At 38.7% G+C, this 21,231-nt stretch overlaps 1 protein-coding gene across 1 annotated transcript; it reads left to right on the forward strand.

Annotated features, from left to right (window-relative positions):
• Positions 1-5,164: 5,164 nt before the first annotated feature.
• Positions 5,165-19,614, forward strand: LOC148035690 (Putative membrane lipoprotein). The gene is made up of 2 exons (XM_087677698.1): positions 5,165-5,531; positions 18,720-19,614. Exons 1-2 carry the CDS (start codon positions 5,291-5,293, stop codon positions 19,034-19,036), a joined length of 558 nt encoding a protein of 185 aa, XP_087533824.1. The 5' UTR covers positions 5,165-5,290; the 3' UTR covers positions 19,037-19,614.
• The last annotated feature ends 1,617 nt before the right edge of the window (positions 19,615-21,231 follow it).

Consider the following 21,231-nt stretch of genomic DNA (forward strand, 5'->3'; position numbering starts at 1 on the left):
AATAATATAGTAGTAATTCCCCCCCAAATTCCCTATGTCTAATTTTTTTTTCTCTCTCTCTCTGTACCTTCTATATTAGTTTATTTTTTCTCCTTTCCTAGTTCTCTCTCTTTCTCTCTCTTCTTTTATTCTCCCCCCTCTCTCCTCTCTTTTCCTTCTTTCTCCCTCTCCTCTTTTTTTCTTTTGTTTTTCTTCTTCTTCTTCTCTCTCTCTCTCTCTTCCTTCTCTTTTTAAAATTTTTATTTTCTTTCTCTCTCTCTCTCTCTCTTCTTTAAATAAATCAAACTTTTTTTTTCTCTCTCTCTATCTTTCTCTGCCTTCTATTTTAGTTTATTTTATCTCTTCTCATGCTTCTCTCTCTCTCTCTCTCTCTCTCTCTCTCTCTCCTCTTTTATTCTCCCCTCTCTTCTCTCTTTTCCTTCTCTCTCTTCTTCTCTCTCTCTCTCTCTCACATTAAACTTTTTAATTAAAAATTTTAAAAAACTTTTTTTAATTTAAATTGTTTAAACATAGTTTTTCACACACTTTGAGAGGGAGATAGAAGAAGAGAGAGAGAGAGAGTGTGTGTGTGTGTGTGTGTGTGTGTGTGAGTGAGAAAAGAAGAAGGATAAAAAAAAAGAAAACAGAGAGAGGAGGGGGGAAAGAGAAAAGAGAATAGTATTTTTTCCATTCAACATTTTTCTTCTTTCCCTCCCCCCTCTCTCTCATGTGTAGGGCTTATGTTTTCTCTCTCTTTCTCTCTCTCACAGTTAGATTAAACTTCTTAATTTAAATTTTTAATTAAATACTTTGAAATATTTTTTTTAAATTTAAAGTTTTTTGTACATAGTTTTTCACACACTTTGAGAGTGAGATGGAAGAAGAAGAAGAAGGAGAATGATTTAAAAAGAAGAAGAAGGAGAAGGATTTAAAAAGAAGAAGAAGAAGGAGAAAGAGAAAAAAATGGAGAGAGAGGGGAAAGAGAATAGTCTTTTTTAAATTAAACATTTTTTAATATAGTTTTTTACTTGGAGAGAGACAGAGAGGAAATGTATCATTTGAAAGAGAGAGAAAATAGGGGGAGAGAAAGTAAAAGAGAAAAAATATAAAAATAGAGAGAGAAGAGAAAATATATAGAGAGAAAAGAGAGCGAGAGAAAAAAACTTGAAAGAGAAAGAGAGAGGAAAAGAAAAATAAGGAGAGAGTGAGAGAAATCGAGAAAAATATACAAACATCAAAAAAGAAAAAAGAGGAGAGGGAGAGAGAGAAAGAGGGAATAGAGAGAAATATAATTATAGAGGAAATATACAATTTAAGACAGAGAGAGAGAGAGAGAGAGAGAGAGAGAGAGAGAGAGAGAGAGAGAGAGAGAGAGAGAGAGGAAAAGAAAAAATGAAAAGGGAGGAGAGAGGGGGGAGAGAGACAGAGAGAAGAAAAGAAGAAGAAGAAGATCGAGAATTTGAACATAGAGAGAAAATTATAGAGAGATGAAATATAAAATTTAAAAGAAAGAGAGGAAAAAAATTTAAAAAGAGAAGGAAAAAAAATAAAAAAAGAGGTGAGGGGGAGAGAGAGAGAGAAAAAAAAGAGAAGAAGAAGATGAAGAAAGAGGAAGAGAGATGAGAAAAATGAGAAAAGAGAAGAGTTTTTTTTAATTTAAATATTTAGAGAGAGAGAGAGGGGAAGGGAGAGAGGAGAGAGGGGGAAAGAGAGAGAGAGAGGATAAAATTTAAAAGAGAGAGAGGAAGAGAAAAAAAATTTAGGAGAAAGGGGAGAAGAAGAAAAGGGAGTGGAGAGAGAGAGAGAGAATAAAAGGAGAGAGAGAGAGAGAGAGAGGGAGAGAGAAAAGCGGAGAAGAAAGATGATTATATATACGAAAAAGATAAAATTTACATACTTTAAGAGACAGGGAGGGTGAGAGAGAGAGAGAGAGAGAGAGAGAGAGAGAGAGAGAGAGAGAGAGAGAGAGAAAGAGAGAGAGAGTTATGATTAAATAGGAAGTTTGATTTAATTATATCCTTCTTCTTCTTCTTCTTCTTCTTCTTCTCAAAGTGTGTGAAAAAACTTTGTCCAAAAAACTTTGAATTAACAAAACTTTTAAAATATTTAATTAAATAATTTAAAATAAAAAATTTAATCTAACTATGAGAGAGAGAAAGAGAGAGAAAACCTATGCCCTACACATGAGAGAGAGGGGGGAAGGGGAGAAGAAAAATGTTTAATGAAAAAAAAAACTATTCTCATTCCTCTTTCCCCCTAGTCCTCTCTTCGTCTTCTTCTTTTTATCATTCTTATTCTTCTTCCTCTTCTCTTTCTCTCTCTCTCTCTCTCTCTCTCTCTCTTTTTAATTTAAAGGTTTTCAAACAATATAGTTTTTCATACACATTGAGAGGGAGATAGATGAAGAGAGAGTTTTTCAAACAATATAGTTTTTCACACACTTCAGAGGGAGATAGAAGAAGATTTTTCACACACTTTGAGAGAGAGAGAGAGAGAGAGAGAGAGAGAGAGAGAGAGGAAGAGAAGAAGAAGAAGAAGAATGATAAAAAGAAGAAGACAGAGAGAGGAGGGGGGAAAGAGGAAAGATAATAGTTTTTTCCATTCAATATTTTTCTTCTTCCCCTCCCCCCTCTCTCTCATGTGTAGGAGGGCTTATGTTTTCTCTCTCATAATTAGATTAAACTTTTAATTAAATACTTTAAATAATTTTTTTAATTTAATATTTTTTGTCATAGTTTTTCACATACTTTGAGAGGGAGATGGAATAAGAATAAGAATGAGAAGGACTAAAAAATAATAATAAAGAGAAAAGGACGGAGAGAGGGGGGAAAGAGAAAATAGAATAGTTTTTTAAATTAAATTTTTAAAATATAGTTTTTGACTTAGAGAGAGAGACAGAGAAAATATATAATTTGAAAGAGAGAGAAAATAGGGGGAGAGAAATGAAAGAAGAGAAAAGAGAAAAATAAAGAGAGAAGAGAACATATATAGAGAGAAAAGAGAGTAAGATAAAAAAACTTGAAAGAGAAAGAGAGAGGAAAATAAAAATAAGGAGAGAAAGATAGAGAAATCGAGAGAAATATACAAAGAGCAAAAAAGAAAGAAGAGAAGAGGGAGAGAGGGAGGGGGGAATAGAGAGAAAGAGAATTATAGAGGAAATATAAAACTTAAAAGAGAGAGAGAGGGAGAGAAGAAAAATATAAAATTTAAAAGAGAGGGAGAGAAGAAAAAAAGGAAAATTAAGAGAAAGGGGCGGAGAGAGAGAGAGAGAGGAGAAGAAGGGAGAGAAAATAGAGAGAGAGAGAGAACTTAGGCTCTACAAAAAAGTATAATCTAACATACATACATACATACATACATACATACATATATATATATATATATATATATATATATATATATGATTTAAAAGGAAGTTTGATTTAATTATATCCTTCTCCTTCTTCTTCTTCTTCTTCTTCTTCTTCTTCTTCTTCTATCTTCCTCTCAAAGTATGTGAAAAACTATCAAAAAAACTTTAAATTAATTTTTAACAAATATTTAATTAAAAAGTTTAATCTAACTATGAGAGAGAGATAGAGAGAGAAAACCTAAGCCCTACACATGAGAGAGAGGGGGGAAGAGGAAAAAGAAAAAAATTTAATGAAAAAAGACTATTCTCTTTCCTCTTTTCCCCCTCCTCTCTTCATCTTCATCATCATCATCATCATCTTCTCTCTCTCTCTCTCTCTCTCTCTCTCAAAGTGTGTGAAAAAATATGTTCGAAAAACTTTAAATTTAAAAAATATTTTAAAAATATTTAAATAAAAGTTTTAATCTAATATACATATATATATATATATAATTTAAAAAGTAGTTTAATCTAATTTTGAGAGGGAGATAGAAGAAGAGAGACAGAGAATAAAAAGAAGAAGGAGAAGAACAAAAAGAAGAAGACGGAGAGAGAGAGATGAAAGATAAAATTCAAAAGAAAGAGAAATATAAAAAATTTAAAGAGAGAAGACGGAATAAAAATGAAAAAAGAAAAGAGAGGAGGAAAAGAGAGAGAGAGAGAGAGAAAGAGAGGAGAGTGGGAAAGAGAGAGAAAATATAAAATTTAAAAGAGAGAGGGAGAGAAAAAAAAGAAATTAGGAGCAAGGGGAGAAGAAGAAAAGGGGGCGGAGAGAGAGAGAGAGAGAGAGAGAAGAAGAGAGAGAATTATATATAGGAAAAAGATAAAATTTACATACTTTAAGAGAGACTGGAGGGGGAGGGAAAGAACATGAAAGAAGAAGAAGAAGAAGAGAGAGAGAGAGAGAGAGAATGAACATGCAGAGAGAATTATAGAGAGAAAGAATCTAGGCCCTACAAAAAAGTGTAATCTAACACACACACACACACACACACACAGAAAGAACATGTAGAGAGAAAATAGAGAGAGAAAGAATCTAGGCCCTACAAAAAAGTCTAATCTAACACACACACACACACGTAGAGAGAGAGAGAGAGAGAGAGTTATGATTTAATTATATCATTCTCATTCTTCTTCTTTTTCTATCTCCCTCTCAAAGTGTGCGAAAAACTATGTAAAAAAAATAAATTAATTTTTTAAAAATATTTAATTGAAAAGTTTAATCTAACTATAAGTGAGAGAAAACCTAAGCCCTACACATGAGAGGGGAGGAGAAGAAAAATGTTTAACGAAAAAAGATTATTCTCTTTCCTCTTTCCCCTTCTCTCTCCATCTTCTTTTTCTTCTTCTTCTCTCTTTCTCTTCTTCTATCTTCCTCTCAAAGTGTGTGAAAAACTACGTTCGAAAAACTTAAATTATTTTTTTAAAAATAAATAATTAAAAAAATTAATTTGAGAGAGAGAGAGAGAGAGAGAGAGAACCTAGGCCCTACGAATGAGAGAGAGAGGGGGGAGGGGAAACAGAAAGAGAGAGATTATAAGGGAGAGAGAGAGGAGGGGGTTTTAATTTAAAAAAGGGAGTGAGGAGGGGCTTTAATAAAAAAGAGAGGGGGAAGAGAAAATAAAAGATTACACGTGAGAAAAAGGGAAGGGAAAGGGAGGGAAAAGAGATTTGATTGAAAAAGGGAGGTTTAAAAAAGGGGGTAGGTTTGGGAAACCCTCTGAAAGTTCGGGGCTTTCCGAACCTACAATGAAAAGGTAAGATACAGATATAGATAGATGTATAGATATAGACATACATATCTAGATAGTGATGGGAAGCCCCCATGTATAACCACCCTTACCTAGTAAGAAGAGTCCTTGAAGGCATGTCCTACAGTTCAAGTTTTGAACTAGAGAGAGAGAGAGAGAGATAGAGAGAATGACCATAATTGGGCTCTTCAGGAGGTACAAGCGATGGAACCCAGTTCACCCCACCTATGGAGCCTTCTGGGGGCTGGGCATAGGAGCCGGCTGCGGTGTTGGCTGGGGCCCCGGATTCGGCCCTGACTCAGTGGGTTTCGTGGGAGGCGGATGCGGCCTCGGCTTCAGCATCGGCATCACCTTTGTTGGCATCGGCATAGGCCTTCCTGCCAGCGGTCTCACCTGTGTCCCCTACAATGGTATACTTTTTCTCCTCTTGTGTGTGTATTTCAATGGTTCTTGTACATTCTGTCTTACTTTCTGTTGCTCACCTTCCTGGTAGCGTCACATCTTCTATGTCGGCTTAATCGGAACATTAGTGTCACAAAAAGAACTGAGTGAGTGAGTGAATAAGTGGCTTTCACAAAAAGAGTAGTAAGAGAGATAGTGCACGCGCGTATGCATGCACGTGTGTTCAAAACAGGTTGTAAATCCTCATTAATGGTTGAAAACAGGCATGCATTGAGTTTGACATATTAATTGATGCTTTGCTTATAGAAATCCTGATTAGAGGTTCTAATGGCATGCACATGCCTGAATTTCCTGATTAGCGGTTGTAATGGCATGCACATGCCTGAATTTCCCATGTGACAACGGGCAATAGGTGGAAAATGTTTGGGCCAATTAGTAGTTACTAATATCTGTGATAATCCTGATCAGAGGCCTTATGCCATTGATACTTGGATTTCCGTGACAATGACTGGTGGGTGAGAAATGTTTATGCGATTATGAATGGCATCAATATCTGGATTCCCTGTGACTAATGGCAAGAGGTGGGAAATTATAATCAGCCACCAGGTGTGACATATTGAATACCTTTGAATTTTCTGATTAGAGAACTTATGTCATTGATATCTGGATTCCCCTGTGATAATAAGCAATACATGGGAAATGTTTGTCATGTCACTGTGTATGGTGAACTTGCCAATAATGCTTACATGCTGACCAATAACATTGTTGTTTTCATGGGACACCTTGAAGTGGTTGTACTGGTCCAGTGAAATTGTTACATACTGTGAAAATGTGCGTACTAGGATGAGGTATTATTAGTCAAAAGATGTTGTATCTCGAGGAAATAGTCTTATAATGACATTGAAATTTGGGCTCCTTATCACTTTCACCAATGGTGGAAACATACATGCCTCCCAAAATTCCTTGAAGCAGTCTACATGACAATATGTGTGTGATGAATATCAAAGCTAAGTTCTCACTGTATTTCCCTTCCTTTATACCTACTTGCTCAGCAAGAAGATATTTTTTTGCAGCCTGGAGTGGTATGCAACCCATTCACGGAAATTGTGACATGCTTTGTAGACAAATGTTTTCCACCACTTTAATTTTATCCATACTACAATTATATCAATTGCATCAGCACTAATTTAACTCTTTCTTGTGGAGAATAGTGCTTTTCTTGTGCAAAGCAAGAGAGTATCTTCACAAATCCCATTGAGTCATTGCAAACAATGCATAACGTCTCATTGTCAATTGTAGACAGGGGTTGATTTTGATGTTCTATTTGCAGGGTGTCTTGCCAAAAATGTTGTTAACTGTTGTGTCGGCATGATTCTTTGGTGGATGTACATTCAACATTGCTAGTGGTCCTGATTTGGGCATATCATATGTGCTTACTTATATTGCACTCGTACACCATTCTATGCTTGGTAATGAAAGCTGGCCCGTGGGTGATACTGTGGACATGTAGAGAGGGCACATTGGGTCATTTCATCATGTCAACATTTGAAGCATTATTAGCAAGCCACAACACAGACAGAGCTAGATTGCCCTTGCACAATTGAACAATTCCTAGACACCAAGCGCGGTTGGCCTAAACCTTTGCTCCCCTTGTGGTGTTTCTTTAATTTATTCCAACGATAATCAAGTAGATAAAAAGATTGAAAATTGTAGCAATTTAGTCAGCTAATGTGCGAGTCTGGGCATGTGCAGCTGTTGTTGGCTGGGTATTATAGTTTATTTTAGGCATTCTTTTTGGTCATTAATCATGTGATCTATGCCATTTGTGGCTGGCCGACAAGCATTTATTGCTTGCCAACCTGATGCATTATTTGCTATTTATTGCCCATTTATACAGCTCCCTCCTCCTCAGTTATATCATTCATCATCTGCAACCTTCTAGAGCAGGTCCTATTGGAAAGAGCGAGCCGGTGCCAGTGCCCATGCAGCGAGTGATTCACTATTGTATGTGAGTGTCTTGTGTTTGGTATATGGATTCCATTTCCTGAGCACATCTTCAAGTTCTCCCTTAGTAATGTTCTTCTGTTTTCTCTTTTCTCGTGTTGTGCAGTCTATTACAGTAGTCTTCTACGCTGCCATATCTGAACCCACCTTTGACATGGTATTAGACGTTTGTGTTTGGGCTCCAGGTGCTGTTTTCTGCTGTGGACAGTCTGCCTCTATATATATCTTTTTCTGATCAGCTTCCGACTGTCTGCTGCAGCCCAGGCAACCTGTCCGTGTTTAGGATTTGGGTGCTGTTTTCTGCTGTGGACAGTCTGCCCTTGCACATATCTGTTGCTGATCGGCTTCCTACTGTCTGCCCCCCAGCCTAGGCAACCTGTCCTTGCTGCACACAGCCCGATTTTCTGCCCCTGCAGTCTGCGTTATCTGATTTTCTGCATTATTTTAATGATTGTGACTGCATGTAATGCTTGTCTGTCTGCATTTTGATATGCAGCTCCTATGTTTTTTGCATTTTATGCTTCTGCGGGCTGCTAGGCTGGGCGACTGGTTTTTCAGCCTTTCGACTGTTTTCACCTGATTATCTCAGATTTTGCAGTTGTTTACTGATTAGCTCCCCTTGACACTGTGTGTAAACTCTTACTTCCTGCAATCTGTGTTGTGCTTGGCTGTACTCTCTCTCTATTCTTTATCTTCTCTTTCTATCCTTTCCAGATGGCTCCTTGCTATTCTATTGATGATCAATTTCATTGCCTTGATTACTTAATATGGAGTGCTCTTAATGAAAGCATGGTTTGTGTAGAAACGATTATGGTATGTGGTTTTAGGAGCTCTTGAGAATCCCCAGACTCCCATTTCTCGTCCAAATGATTGGGACCATGACAATCATGAGTCAATCCTTGTGTTACGCAAGGCTGAATAACTAAGTCCACAAGAAGTCCTCTCCCTTTTCCTATTTAGATAGGGCTTTGGTAACCACTTCTATGAAGGGGAGCATCGGAGGTGGCAAGAACTCTCAAGTTGGGAAGACAACTCAAAACAAGGGTGACGCTTCTTCCTTAGATGAAATCAAAGATACTAAAGGAACCAAATCCATCTAGTAGTAGCTCCCTAAAAAAAAAAGGTTTTACATACATTGCTTGAGATCAGGCCGTGTAGATGAGAAGTGTTATACTAAGGCTCAGGGTCTTGTAAAGAAATACCCTAACACAGAAACATCATAGAAACCATACAACAAAGCACTGATTGATAAAAGAACACAGTTAGGATTAGGGTAACTCAGAGACAATGAACGCAGTGAATGAATGAAGTGATATGATTACGGAATATACGATGCTCATGTAGCAAACACACTATGCAGTGAATGAATATTATATCTCAAACTGCTGTATCTCAAGGATTTGGGTAAGGGTAATGAGCTGGAGAGTGTGTTGTACTCTGAACGGATCCCAAATCGCAGTAAGGCAGTCTCCGGATGTCGAACACCAGCAAACGCAGCATTAAGAAGCTGGATTTGATGCAGACAACAGTGAGGAGAGAGAAAGACTAAAAACGTAGGCTGCAGGAGAGAGAAAGACTACAAACGCAGATTGCAGGACTGTGATGATGTGGCAAGCTGTATGGTAGCAGGTTTGCATAGAAATAGCAGTCGCCTCGCTGAAATCAGCTTCAAACTGCATGAAGAGGGCTGGAAATTAGGTGCCAACTAATGGAGACAGCAATGGACAGCTTCGACAGAGATGTCCTCCGCGAACGGGGTGTGGGCAGCAAGCTGAAACACTTGAAATCTGCACAAATGAGATTGAGGGCTGAATGGAGAGGGCACCTTACGTATTTATAAAAAGTTTGGGCCACTTCCAAGTGGGCTTGTACTTATGGGATACAGAAACTCTCTAGGATCGCGTTTCTTTTAAATAAACAAGGTTTCTTCATTAATTAAGCATGTTTTGGGGCTGTTTAAGTAAAGCTAATGCATTTTTATGAAAATGTAAAGATGATGATGCACCATGCAATGAAGAAAAAGGAACACCAAATTCATTGTGATTTTGTAAAGTAGACAGAAAAGAAGGAAAGTTAGAAGAAGAGGTACCTGACTTTTTCTTATAATCCCCACGACGTGTGTTAACATACAAGAATTGGTCCTCAAGAGGACCTTTTCCGTAGTCAACAGACTGGACTCTTTCTTCCACATCATCTTTACTAGAATATTGCAAAGCAGAAGAGGTAAAAGAAGGAACAAAAGACGAATCTAAAGTACCTTGCATCGGAGTGGACGGAAGAGAATGAAAGAAAGGAACATACTCCGGGTTTTGTTTTCCAAGAGGGGGGCCTATCCTTGAAGGAGGTCTCTAGGGTCGTGTAACATCATTATATTTACGTGCAACATCTGAAGAGAGAAATTCATGCATACCTTCATTTAGAAGCTTTTCTTGAAGGGCAATCCTTCGATCGAGCTTCTCAATCTTCTTTCGTCTATAAGCTATGATCAATTTGTATTCTTCAGAGATCAGCTTGCCTAGCTTTTCTTCCATGTAATCTGAATTGTCTTCCACGATTCGGAACTTTGTGGAGCAAGCTAATCGGCCCACTCTCGCTTGGTTCTCGGCAGAGTTGGTTTTGGAGACTGAATCGGTGTTGTTGTATTCGAAGTCATTTGAACCTATTGTTGTTCTTGCTTCTTGTGTAGAGCTTTCAGATTAAAGGCCTAGGTTTCTCAGAGAGTACTAGACTCGAATACCATGCAAAGAAATACCCTAATACAAAAACATAAACAAAAACTGTACGACAAAGCACAGACTGATAAAAGAACACAGTTAGGGCTAGGGTAACTCAGAGACAATGAACACAGTGAATGAATGAAGTGATATGACTATTGAATATACGATACTCATGCAACAAACACATCATGCAGTGAATGAATATTGTACCTCGAACTCATGTATCTCAAGGATTAGGACAGGGGTAATGAGCTGGAGAGTGTGTCGTACTTTGAACGGATCCCAAATCGCAGCAAGGCAATCTCTGAATGTCGAACACCAGTAAACACAGTAGCGAGAAGCTGGATCTAATGCAAACAACAGTGAGGAGAGAGAAAGACTAAAAACGCCTTGACAGCTTGTAGGAGAGAGAAGGACTAGAAACGCAGATTGCAAGAGAGAAAAAGACTAATATAAAAACATAAACAGAAACTATACAATAAAGCATAGATTGATAAAAGAACACAGTTAGGGTTAGGGTGACTCAGAGACAATGAACACAGTGAATGAATGAAGTGATATGACTATTGAATATACGATGCTCATGCAACAAACACACTATGCAATGAATGAATACTGTACCTTGAACTCCTGTATCTCAAGGATCAAGACAAGGGTAATGAGCTGGAGAGTGTGTCGTACTTTGAACGGATCCCAAATCGCAGCAAGGCAGTCTCCGGATGTCGAACACCAGTAAACACAACAGTGAGAAGCTAGATTTGATGCAAACAACAGTGAGGAGAGAGAAAGACTAAAAATGCAGGCAAGACAGCTTGTAGGAGAGAGAAAGACTAGAAACGCAGATTGCAAGAGAGAGAAAGACTAAAAATGCAGGCAGGACAGCTTGCAGGAGAGAGAAAGACTAAAAACCCAAATTGCAGGACTGTGATGACGTGGCAGGCTGTACGGTAGCAGGTTTGCACAGGAATAGCAATTGCCTCCCTGAAATCAGCTCCAAAGTGTGTGTATAGGGTTGAAAATCAGCCTCACCAAAACTGATGGAGACAGCAATTTATAGCTTCGGTTGAGATATCCTCCGCGAACAGGGTGTGGGCAATAGATTGAAACACCTGAAATCTGCGAAAACGAGATTGAGGGTTGAATGGAGGACAGTATACGTATTTATAGAAAGTTTGGACCCTCCCAAGTGGGTTTGTGCTTATGGAACACAGAAACTCTCTAGGATCGCATTTCTTTTAAATAAACAAGGTTTCTTCATTAATTAAGCGTGTTTTGGGGCTGTTTAAGTAAAGCGAATGCATTTTTAGCTCAACAGGTCTCCCAACCAAGAAACCATAGTAGGCCATGACGGTCTCCACTCCCTTTGGATAGTTGAGTGGGGCTATGCTTCCTATTGCCCCATTTGCTCCTCTTGGCATAGATGCCACTAGACGTGGCACCATTAGAATTGGTTAGTTATGGGCAATACCCAATGTTTCAGTGTGCGGTGTGGACACAACTAAGCTAAGAAGTTGTCACTACTTCGAGAGTTAGTTTAACTCTAATTGAGTTAGGGATAGGTCTAACTTACTTAAGACCTATTGTACTTTTTCTATCATTCTAGTATTTGCATCTTTGGAGTGTGGGATCGCTTCCCAATCTTACTATCTTGTGGTCTCTCTCTCTCTCTTTCTCTATGATGTGGGTTTTATCTTGCCACTGCTCAGCTAGTGCCACTTACGTGAAGTCCACTCAGTTGACAAAGAAAGAGGAGTTGTTGTTTTGGAGGGACGAGTTGCTATTTTGGAAGAGAAGTTGCTTTTTTGGAGGAGTTGCTACTATTTTCAGCTTGCATGTAGTCCTGTATGGAGTCTTGCATGTAGCCTTGCACACAGTCTCTCTTAGCCATGCTTGCGATTTTCTTAGCATCGATTGCTACTTTTTGCAGATCTTTTAAAAAAGAAAGAAACCCTAGTTTTTGAATTTGAAAATTTTAGAAAAATTTTGCAATTTTCAGTCTACCTTACCTATCTTTGGCATTTTCAGCTGGGCAAAAGTATTCAAATAAAGGTGCAGAAACCCTAATTTTAGAATTTGGGTCTTTTTAGAAATTTGTGCAATTTCTCATCCATCTTGCTCGTCTCAATCCCAATGTCAAATAAAATTTCAGTTTCTCCAACTTGCCCAATTTCTTAAATGTTTTGAAGTTTCCACAAGAAATTTGGCGCTTTTGTTATCTTTGGGTCAAGCATGCATCTTGGGGTGCAATAAAGTTGCTGTCTACAGTCAATCCACATTCCAAGGCAACATTTCATTGAATGGTAAGGTTGTAACAAAAAAAGTTGTTTTCTCTCTTGAAAAATTTTCAAGGGAATTTGGGGCTTTTGTGTTCCATGAATCCCAAATGGTGCAAGTATAGCATTTATTTGTTGATTGATATAGATTGGACACAAAAGTTTATGCAAATTTGGGGATTTACAGCATTAAATTGTTGAAGTTGACTTTTTGGGCACAGATTTCAAGGTGGAGTAGTGTATTGCTGTTTTGAGTAGTATTGGCACACTTTACAAAGCATTTAAGGTAGATTATGCTTTGAGATAGTTTTGGGACAGCTTTGTGATTGCATTATCAATCTCATATTGGGATTTCGGTATTTGTGTGAGTACATTTTGCATTGCAGCTTGGAAGTGTTTGGTTACAATTTATGTATTTTATTGCAACAATGGCTCAATAGGGTCATAGTGATCATAGCAACATTTTGGGTGTCTTTACTCAAGAAGAAATTACTCCTTGTGGAGTTTCATGGTATGCGATGTGCTAGTTGCCAAGGGGGATTTTGTGACTAGTGTTTCGGCTAGACTAGGAGGGTTTGCTGTTCAAATGCCTCAAAGAGGGGCTAGAGGACAGCAATTTGCCTCTTATTATTGCCCATATTCCTCTCACGGAAGAAGGAAATGGGACTTCAAAGTTGCATAGGCCGTGTCTTTAATTGCTCTATTAATCAAGAAATCAATAATATCTCATATTCGGTTTTGTAAGACCTTGAAGGCAGCATGGGATATCCTTAAGTAGATGTTTGTAGTTAGAAATGAGGCCAAATCTCTTACTTGAGAAGAGAATCGGCAAATGCACACATGGATGAGGGTGATGGCATGACAGACCACCTTGTCTACATTTAGGATTTGAGAGAGCAGTTGCGGAATATTGATGAGGTGATACTCAATGAAGAGATGGTTAACATCACTCTTTACCCTTTTCCAAAGTCTTATCTTGGTTTCCATACTTCATTGAATTTGTCCTTGAGGGGGCATAACAATGCCTCACATTTGTGGAGTTAACCGACCTCTTGTTGCAAGAGGAATAGACTCGGAAGAACATGGCTATGAGATTAGGTGATGTAGCTATGCTTTCTAGGTATAAAAGCAAAGGCAAAGGCTAGCAACAAGTGAAAAATCAACCTAAGGCTGATGTGGGACAACCATGTGGCAAGGCTGACCAAGTCTCAGACAAAGGGAAAAAGAAGGGTAAATGCCACTATTGTAAGATAGCAAATGTGAAAAAGGGCTCCAACTTGGTTGTCCACGATAGGGTTGTATTTTGTTGAGACAAAACCAGTTTGTCCGATTTGTTCAATCCGGTCCGGAGATGGAATGTTTTGACCCAATTGACCGTTGCATGCAAAGACTACTTTTTGACCATTTTTTGATCCTTTTTTTTTGCACTTGCCCAGTTTTCTTGATCATGTTTTGAACCATTTTTTGGGCCCTTTTGTTTTTTTTATAGCCCTTTCTTGGTGGGGGTTGTTTATAAATAACCCCCTCCCACTTCAATCTCTACCTCAACTGAGCAACTTTCAAGCTTTCTCCACTCAAGTCTCAAGCCTCCACCTCTTGTTTAAGCTCATGAGTCATCTCCACCTCTTCCTCTTCCTTCTTCTTCTTTCTCTTTCTTCCTCTCTTTTTACCTCTTCCTCTTTCTTTCAAGTTCCACCTTCCTCTTCCTCTTCCTCTTTCTCTTTGTCTCTTTAATCTTAAGAGTTGAGACTTACTCCATACCACCTTCTCTTACCATATCCTCTTTCACCTCTTACCACCTTCTCTCTATACCTTGACCTCTCTTACCACCTCCATCTCCACCTCCATCTCTCTTACCACCTCTATCTACTCTTGAGTCTTGACTCCTATCTATAGTTTACACTTTGTTACCATGTCTAGAGCTCTTCGCAAAGCCTTTTCTCTTCATTTCTCACACCTTGAGAAAGCCATCAATTGTGCCAATGGGACTTGCAAGTATTGCGACAAGGTCTAAACAAGTAGTGTGACATGGCTTCTCATCCACTTGGCCAAGATCAGTAGAGAATGTGGTTCATGCCTAAAGATCCCTTATGTGGTGGCCGATGAGATCATCAAGAAATATTCCCCCATTTCAAAGGCATTGGGCAAGGTCTCTGCTAGTATGGCACAGGCTCAAGAGGAGACGGTCTCCCTCGACACATGCATATCCACATCTATCTCTTTGGCTACACCTATGGTTATTATGGAGGAATTCATAGATCTCTCGCATTCCCCTTCTGTTTTAGTTGCCTCCGCTGCCATTGCTACCCATGGGTTGAAGAGGCTCAAGAGACAAGCCATAGTTGTTGAGACAATGGGATGCATTGCGGGGCAACTCTCATTTCTTTGAGAGTAACAAAGAAATGCAGAAATCAAGATTGCACGGACCATCATTGAGTGTAAACTCCCTTTCCACATTCTAAGAGTGGATAGGTGGAGAAGAATGCTAAAGGCTATTGTTGCCATGGCTCCATGCAAGGCTCCATGCAAGGGCATGGAGTTACCTGCAACATGCGTACCATAGCCACATGGAACGGGGAACGAGAAACGGTAATGGGAACAGGAATTGTGGTTGGAATGGGGGGGCATTCTAGGAACTGGGGGAATGCGAACACAAGTGGAACGGGGAGGCCCCATTTTGGGAATGGGAAATTAAAAAATAATTCTACATCAGACAACTTTACAAGTATTCAAAGACACTCTAGAGTCTAAAAGCATACTTTAAACATTATACTGATCATTGCATGTGCCATGAATGGTGTTGGCAATTGTGTGCAAGATATATTGTATTATTAAGGTCAATCAATGTTGCGAAATTGAAAAATTCAAATAAGACTTGAATACATATTACTAAGTGCACACGATTAAAAAAAGTTAAAACTCTAATGATTAAACTTTAGAATCAAAGAGTGAAGAGCCATAATTTATAAATCCTAAGGAGTGAGTACTCAATAAACTAGCAAAAAGATATATTAGATGTGTCATGATCACACTGGGAACTAGACTCTAGAGTCTAGTAGCTAGTCTCTAGTACATCAAAAAGATACATTTGCCACCAATGATCATACATCATACATCATATAACTCGAAGACTGAAGTCTGAAGCTCATATGAGTTATGATATAGATGTCAATGTGACATGACAACATCAGACATCCTCAAGGTTTAAGTCCTAGCCTCTAGGATCTCAAGACTCATCGGCCATGCCGTCGATGCTCTCCTTTGCTACCTTCTGTGCTACCTTCTCAATCTCTCTTGAGTCTAGGATCTACCTTGCTCTATACTCTTCCTCCTGCTTTGTCTGCCACTCACTAAAGGGATCTGCCTTTGCAGTTACATTGTTGCAAAGCATACGGAAGTTTGCATTGATGAAGACAAGATCATTGGCCTTCTGCATACCAAGGCTGCTTCTTTGCTTGGGTGCAATGTGGCTATAAGTACTTCACAATTGCTTCAAATAAGAGGAGCTAAGAGCCTGGCTCAAAATACGAATTGCTAGGCGATGAAGCTCAAGGCCATCATATTTATAATCCTCCCACCACACAGGATTGCCTCTAGTGAACTTGTCCACCTTTGCATCACCACAACCATATGAACCACGAAAATTCCAATAGAGTGCAAGCTAATCCTTCACTATGCACCTTGTCTCAATATCAAGAACCATGTGCTCTAAGATGCTCTTCCAGCCATCATCAACCTTAATGTCACTCTCTTGCCCACAACCTTGAAACTTTAGGTCCAACATGTGTGTTGCTGAATGCAAAGGAGACGCATAGGCATCCCAACGTATCACACATAAGGTGCGGATCTTGTCATGAGGACATGTATTTTTGAAACCTCACTTAACATGTGGATTAATTTTTAATCACATGATTAAGTAAATGTTGCACATGTGAGGTGCAACCGGGGTTAGAGTAAATTTACGAGCTCGGAACTCCAGAAAATCACGGGATGTTAAAGGCAAAAGTTGCCATAAGTTATGTTGCACAAGTACTTGGTGGTATCTCGTGTCAATTGTTGGTCTAGGTCATTCATTTGGCCATAAGTGTCTGTTGGTGATACTAGAGATGTGGCGTTTAATGGTACCTAACGCCAATCTAATGGTCAAAACTCAGCAGTGAAAGATACCTAGCCAATTTAATTATTGGCCAGTCAGATTATTTTTTTGGGCATCAAAATAATTATTAGATTAGTTTTCAGTAATTAAAGGATGAAAATTAATATTTAATGATGTCAAGGAACATAGTCATATGGTTTGCTATTTTCCAAGGAGAAGATTTACAAATGCATGCTTACAGTGATTCAAATTACATTGGTGATCATGATACAAGGCAGTCTACTAGTGGACATTGTTTCTTTCTAGGCTAGTCATGCATTTCTTGGCTAAGCAAGAAGTAGTCTACTGTGGCTATCTCATTTGGTGAAGCTGAGTACATGGTAGCTTTCACAGGAACAGTTTGGTTGTGTCGTGTATTGGCGAATATTCATGTTTATTTGGAGGGACCCACTCCTATTCTTTCTGATAGTCTGAGTGCCAATGTGATGATAAATAACAAATTTCGAAAATCCTTGAACTTACTATCTTTTGGTGATTGATTCTCTCCTTGTATATCATCACATTGGCATTGCAAGGGGGTGTTAGAATTGGTCAATTATGAGCAATGCCCAGTATTTTAGTCTGCAGTGTGAACACCAATCAGTTAATAAGTTGTGTCACTACTCTAGAGTTAGTTAAACTCCAGTTGAGCTAGGGGTAGGTCTAACTTACTTGTGACCTATTATACTTTCATTCTATCATTCTAATGTTTGCATCTTTGGAGTGTGGGACTGTTGCCCCCTCTTGCTCACTATCTTGTGTTTGGTCACACACACACACACACACACACTCTCTCTCTCTCTCTCTCTCTCTCCAATAGAGACAAATAGCCTCATCTATCCCTACCTTATAGTACTCTTGGAGGTTTGGGTGAGTGGTTTGCTAACACCACTCTATTCATACACTTTGCATTTATTTTGGGGTGTTCTCCCACACTCATACCTTAAGACCATTTCCCCATCCAGGATCATTTCTCCACCTCAACATGAGTTTCATTGGCAGAGGCTAACTGATCGCTGTGCTCGATGGTGGCCACACACCTAGGCTAGCACCCTTAGGGTTCTCTAGACTCATCTAGCTTTCAGTTAGCACTCTTAGTTCCTTAGGTGAATGAGTCGGGCCCATAGGCCACTTTGTCCTTAGGCTACTTAGACTCTAGGATCTCCTTTATTTGTCTTTCACTGCGTTCACACAACACTTACTCGTTCTTTCATTTTAGCTTAGCTTTGCTTTGAAGCATCTCACTATGAAGCTTTGTTTTTGTGGATTCTAATCTCTTTTGTAGGGTTTGTATTTCAGTCTAGGACTAACATGCAGGTTTGTGCTAGTCCTTTTTGGGCTGGAGAAATACCATTTCTTTGTAGTTTCATCTTCCTTGGAGGCTTGCTTTTTTGCCAACATAGAAGCTTCCCCTCCAGAGGCAGATCTTGCGACATCTCTTGATGCTATCACAACTCTGCTTCTCCCTAGCTCCTTTAGTGGGGGTGCTTCATCTTCTTCATGGTTCTTGCCACCACCCAAAGACATATGTTTCTCTTTCTCCTTTTATATCCACATCCATGGTTGAGAGGGTTTTTCTATCCTTGGTATTCTATAGGTTTCAGCATTGCTCTTCAACATTGGCCTCCTCTTCCGGTTGTAACTTCCCTTTGCATTGCATGATGATACTCATCTTTGTAAAAGGCCCTTGGGTAAGTGAAAAATTTCCCATCTCCATGGTTTGAGACTGTTCACATGATTCCACTCACTGTTCATGCATCGTCTTAGATGATGTCCTGTTTATGTATGACTTCAGAGGATAGGGTATCATAGGGGTTGACTCTTCACTTGGCAGCCGAGTTGCTGACATAACTGGTTTCTGCATTATGATATTGCCACTGTGCTGTCCATTTTAGGACAAAGGTGGGTTGATATTTGTGAGTACTAAGCTTGTTAATTGGAGTCTCCAGTGAAATGGGCTTGATGTGGTCAATTAAATTGTGTATGTAACAGGTGAAGATCTTCCAAAATTTAGCTTTCCATGGACATGGCCTAATGCATGTTTTACTTACGTGTTTCTGTTTGCAGCTCTATCATGTGCAAGCTGTGAGACAGTCAATTTTGCAAAATATGCTGCTCCCCTTGTTATAAATGCAACTGCAGAAAGATTGAAGTCCTTTTCTAATCATGCAGCAGTGATAGAGAAGAATCTTGCTAAAGGGGTTACCAGTATACAATCATCACAGTTAGCTACTTCAGTTGAAGCTAATCTCAAGAAAAATTTGCAGGCACTGGAGAAAAATGCTAAGGATTGTCAACAAAACCTGGGCCATATGAGTTTTCAAGCTCTAAATTGCATGAAGGAGGTTTGCCATAAAAACACAACTGCCAATGATTCGAAATAGCCGATTCCAACCTGCTTTTTCAAGCATAAAGCAAGATGGCCATCCTTTGTAAATTTTCGGATTGTCTCAAATAACCATGCTGACATCACATAACAGGACAGCTTTGGTGCCTTGGGGATGTACTCAGAGCAAAATGTTGATTGGAATCTCCTCTGGAATGAAATCTGTAGTGTTGTTTGGAGGTGTAATAGTTTCAAGCTGTTGATCCAGAATGAGATGATCACCCGTTCTCTGAAAGTGAAGTATTGACATGCTTCTTGCGCTTTCGCCACAATATCCTTGTAAATTCAGCACAGGCATAGCTACACCAAATGGACCTTGTATGTATAATCCTATCTCGTGATGTAACTCAGGAGATGTATTCTTTCATGTTCGTTATTTTCTTGTGAGTTTAGTAACCTAACGTTTTCATGGTTAGAACTTGGTGGTGCAATCATGAACTCAGATCTTGGATCCTTGGAGTTATGCTGTACAAGGCAGTTCCCATTCTGCTGTGAAGTGCCTACTGATTTCTCAAACAAATAATTCGCAGGAATATTATTATGCTTATGCTTTCTGAGATGCTCAACGTGAAGCTTTAAGTCAAATTGTTTACATTTGATGTCTATTAGGACAGCAAAGTTCGAAACAGAGAAACTTACTTCCTTTCTGAGATGTTCAACATCAAGCTTAGTAAATTGTCATAATTTGTACATCCGAGGTCCAACAAAAGTACTTGGTTTTGTATAATAAATTTTATAACTAAGTCTATATATAGCCATTTAGTCACTCAAATTGAATAGAGAATGTTGGCTATGCACATTTTTTTGGTTTGCATAAAGTAATTTTGAAAGCTAGCCTTTAGACTTTTTTGTTGGTTCATTACCATGTTCCTTTGTAACTAAAAGGTAATCTTTGACAAAAAGCAACATCACGGCTATTATGAATAATGTGGCGAAAAGGCTGAAGGTTCTACTCTTATGAGTGAATTATATGAATAATGTGAGGACTATAAGGCCAAAGGTTCTTATGAGTGAATTATATGAATAATGGGAGGCTGTCCGGGGGAAAGTTCAACTCTAATCAATGAGGTATATGAAACAAAATTAGAGGCCCTTCTAGAGGACTAAGGTACTTATTTGGTAGCCAAAAATCAAAATCAAGATTTGAAATCGCTATCATAATCAACAAGGTAGGGGCCGTTTTGGAGCAAGGGGGAGATCATGTGGTAGAAGTGATTGTAAGCTTCAACAACATGGTCAAATTTTCATTTTAATGTGGAATGGCAATCCCATGTTAGGATTGGTCATATTGTCTTGTGAGCATTAGAAAAAGCAGAATGAAGCATTTGAATGAATTTCATTCTATTTTTAGCTAGTTGACTTTGTAGGGCATTGAGTTCAAATATAATCTTACTCCCTTGTCTTGCTTGTGATATTTCTCGAGTCATGGGATACTTTTCGTAGTGCCATATGTGTGCTAATATGCCTAAGGATGGTTTGAAACTCTAGGATATTGAGAGTGCCTTGCTCATAAAGGAGATAAATAGAAAGAATGTGGATGCAACCCGTACTTTTCATGCAGTAACTGCTAGGGGCAAACGTGATAGTAAGAGCAATAATGACCATTGTGGTAGAGATTCAAAAAGGTCACAGTCTCATACTAAGTCTTATGGTCATAAGGCCTCTCTTACATGTCATTATTGTGGGAAGTAGGGCCATATTTGGCTATAGTACTATAAGATGCACAATGATAAGTGGAAAGAGAAAGGCAAAGGCAAAGTGCATGAAAGTTTAATGATCACAACATTGTCCGTAGCAAGTCTAACATCAAGATTGAAAGAATTAATATCATGAAAACTAATTTTGATGATGATTATATACTTGTAGCTTATTCTCTTAACGTTTTACAATTGGTTGATGCCTCATCCACCTATGCTCAGTGTTAACTAATTGATTCAAGGGCTTGATTTCGTGTTGCCTCTTATCAAGTGTGGTTTTACTCCTATCGTAGCATAACAAGATCTATCAAATTAGATAATGACTTGACATTGGATATTGTTGGTATTGGAGATGTATAACTATACTTTGCTTTAGGCAGTATCTTTACTTTGCATGATGTATGTCACATTTTATTTTGATCAAAAGCCTACACTCTACTGGACAGTTGGATGATGCAAGTTGCTTTGTATATTTTGGTGATTCCTCATGGAAGAT

This window comes from Lygodium microphyllum, chromosome 5 (assembly GCF_053477565.2).
Source record: "Lygodium microphyllum isolate KBCC chromosome 5, Lygodium_microphyllum_v1.1.10, whole genome shotgun sequence".
Taxonomy (NCBI): Eukaryota; Viridiplantae; Streptophyta; class Polypodiopsida; order Schizaeales; family Lygodiaceae; genus Lygodium; species Lygodium microphyllum.

Excerpts from the sequence above, each read along its gene's own strand:
- LOC148035690 (XM_087677698.1), top strand. The coding sequence starts at position 5,291 with ATGACCATAATTGGGCTCTTCAGGAGGTACAAGCGATGGAACCCAGTT. Across the intron at positions 5,532-18,719 it reads CACCTGTGTCCCCTACAATG|CTCTATCATGTGCAAGCTGT; the intron begins GTATACTTTTTC and ends TTCTGTTTGCAG.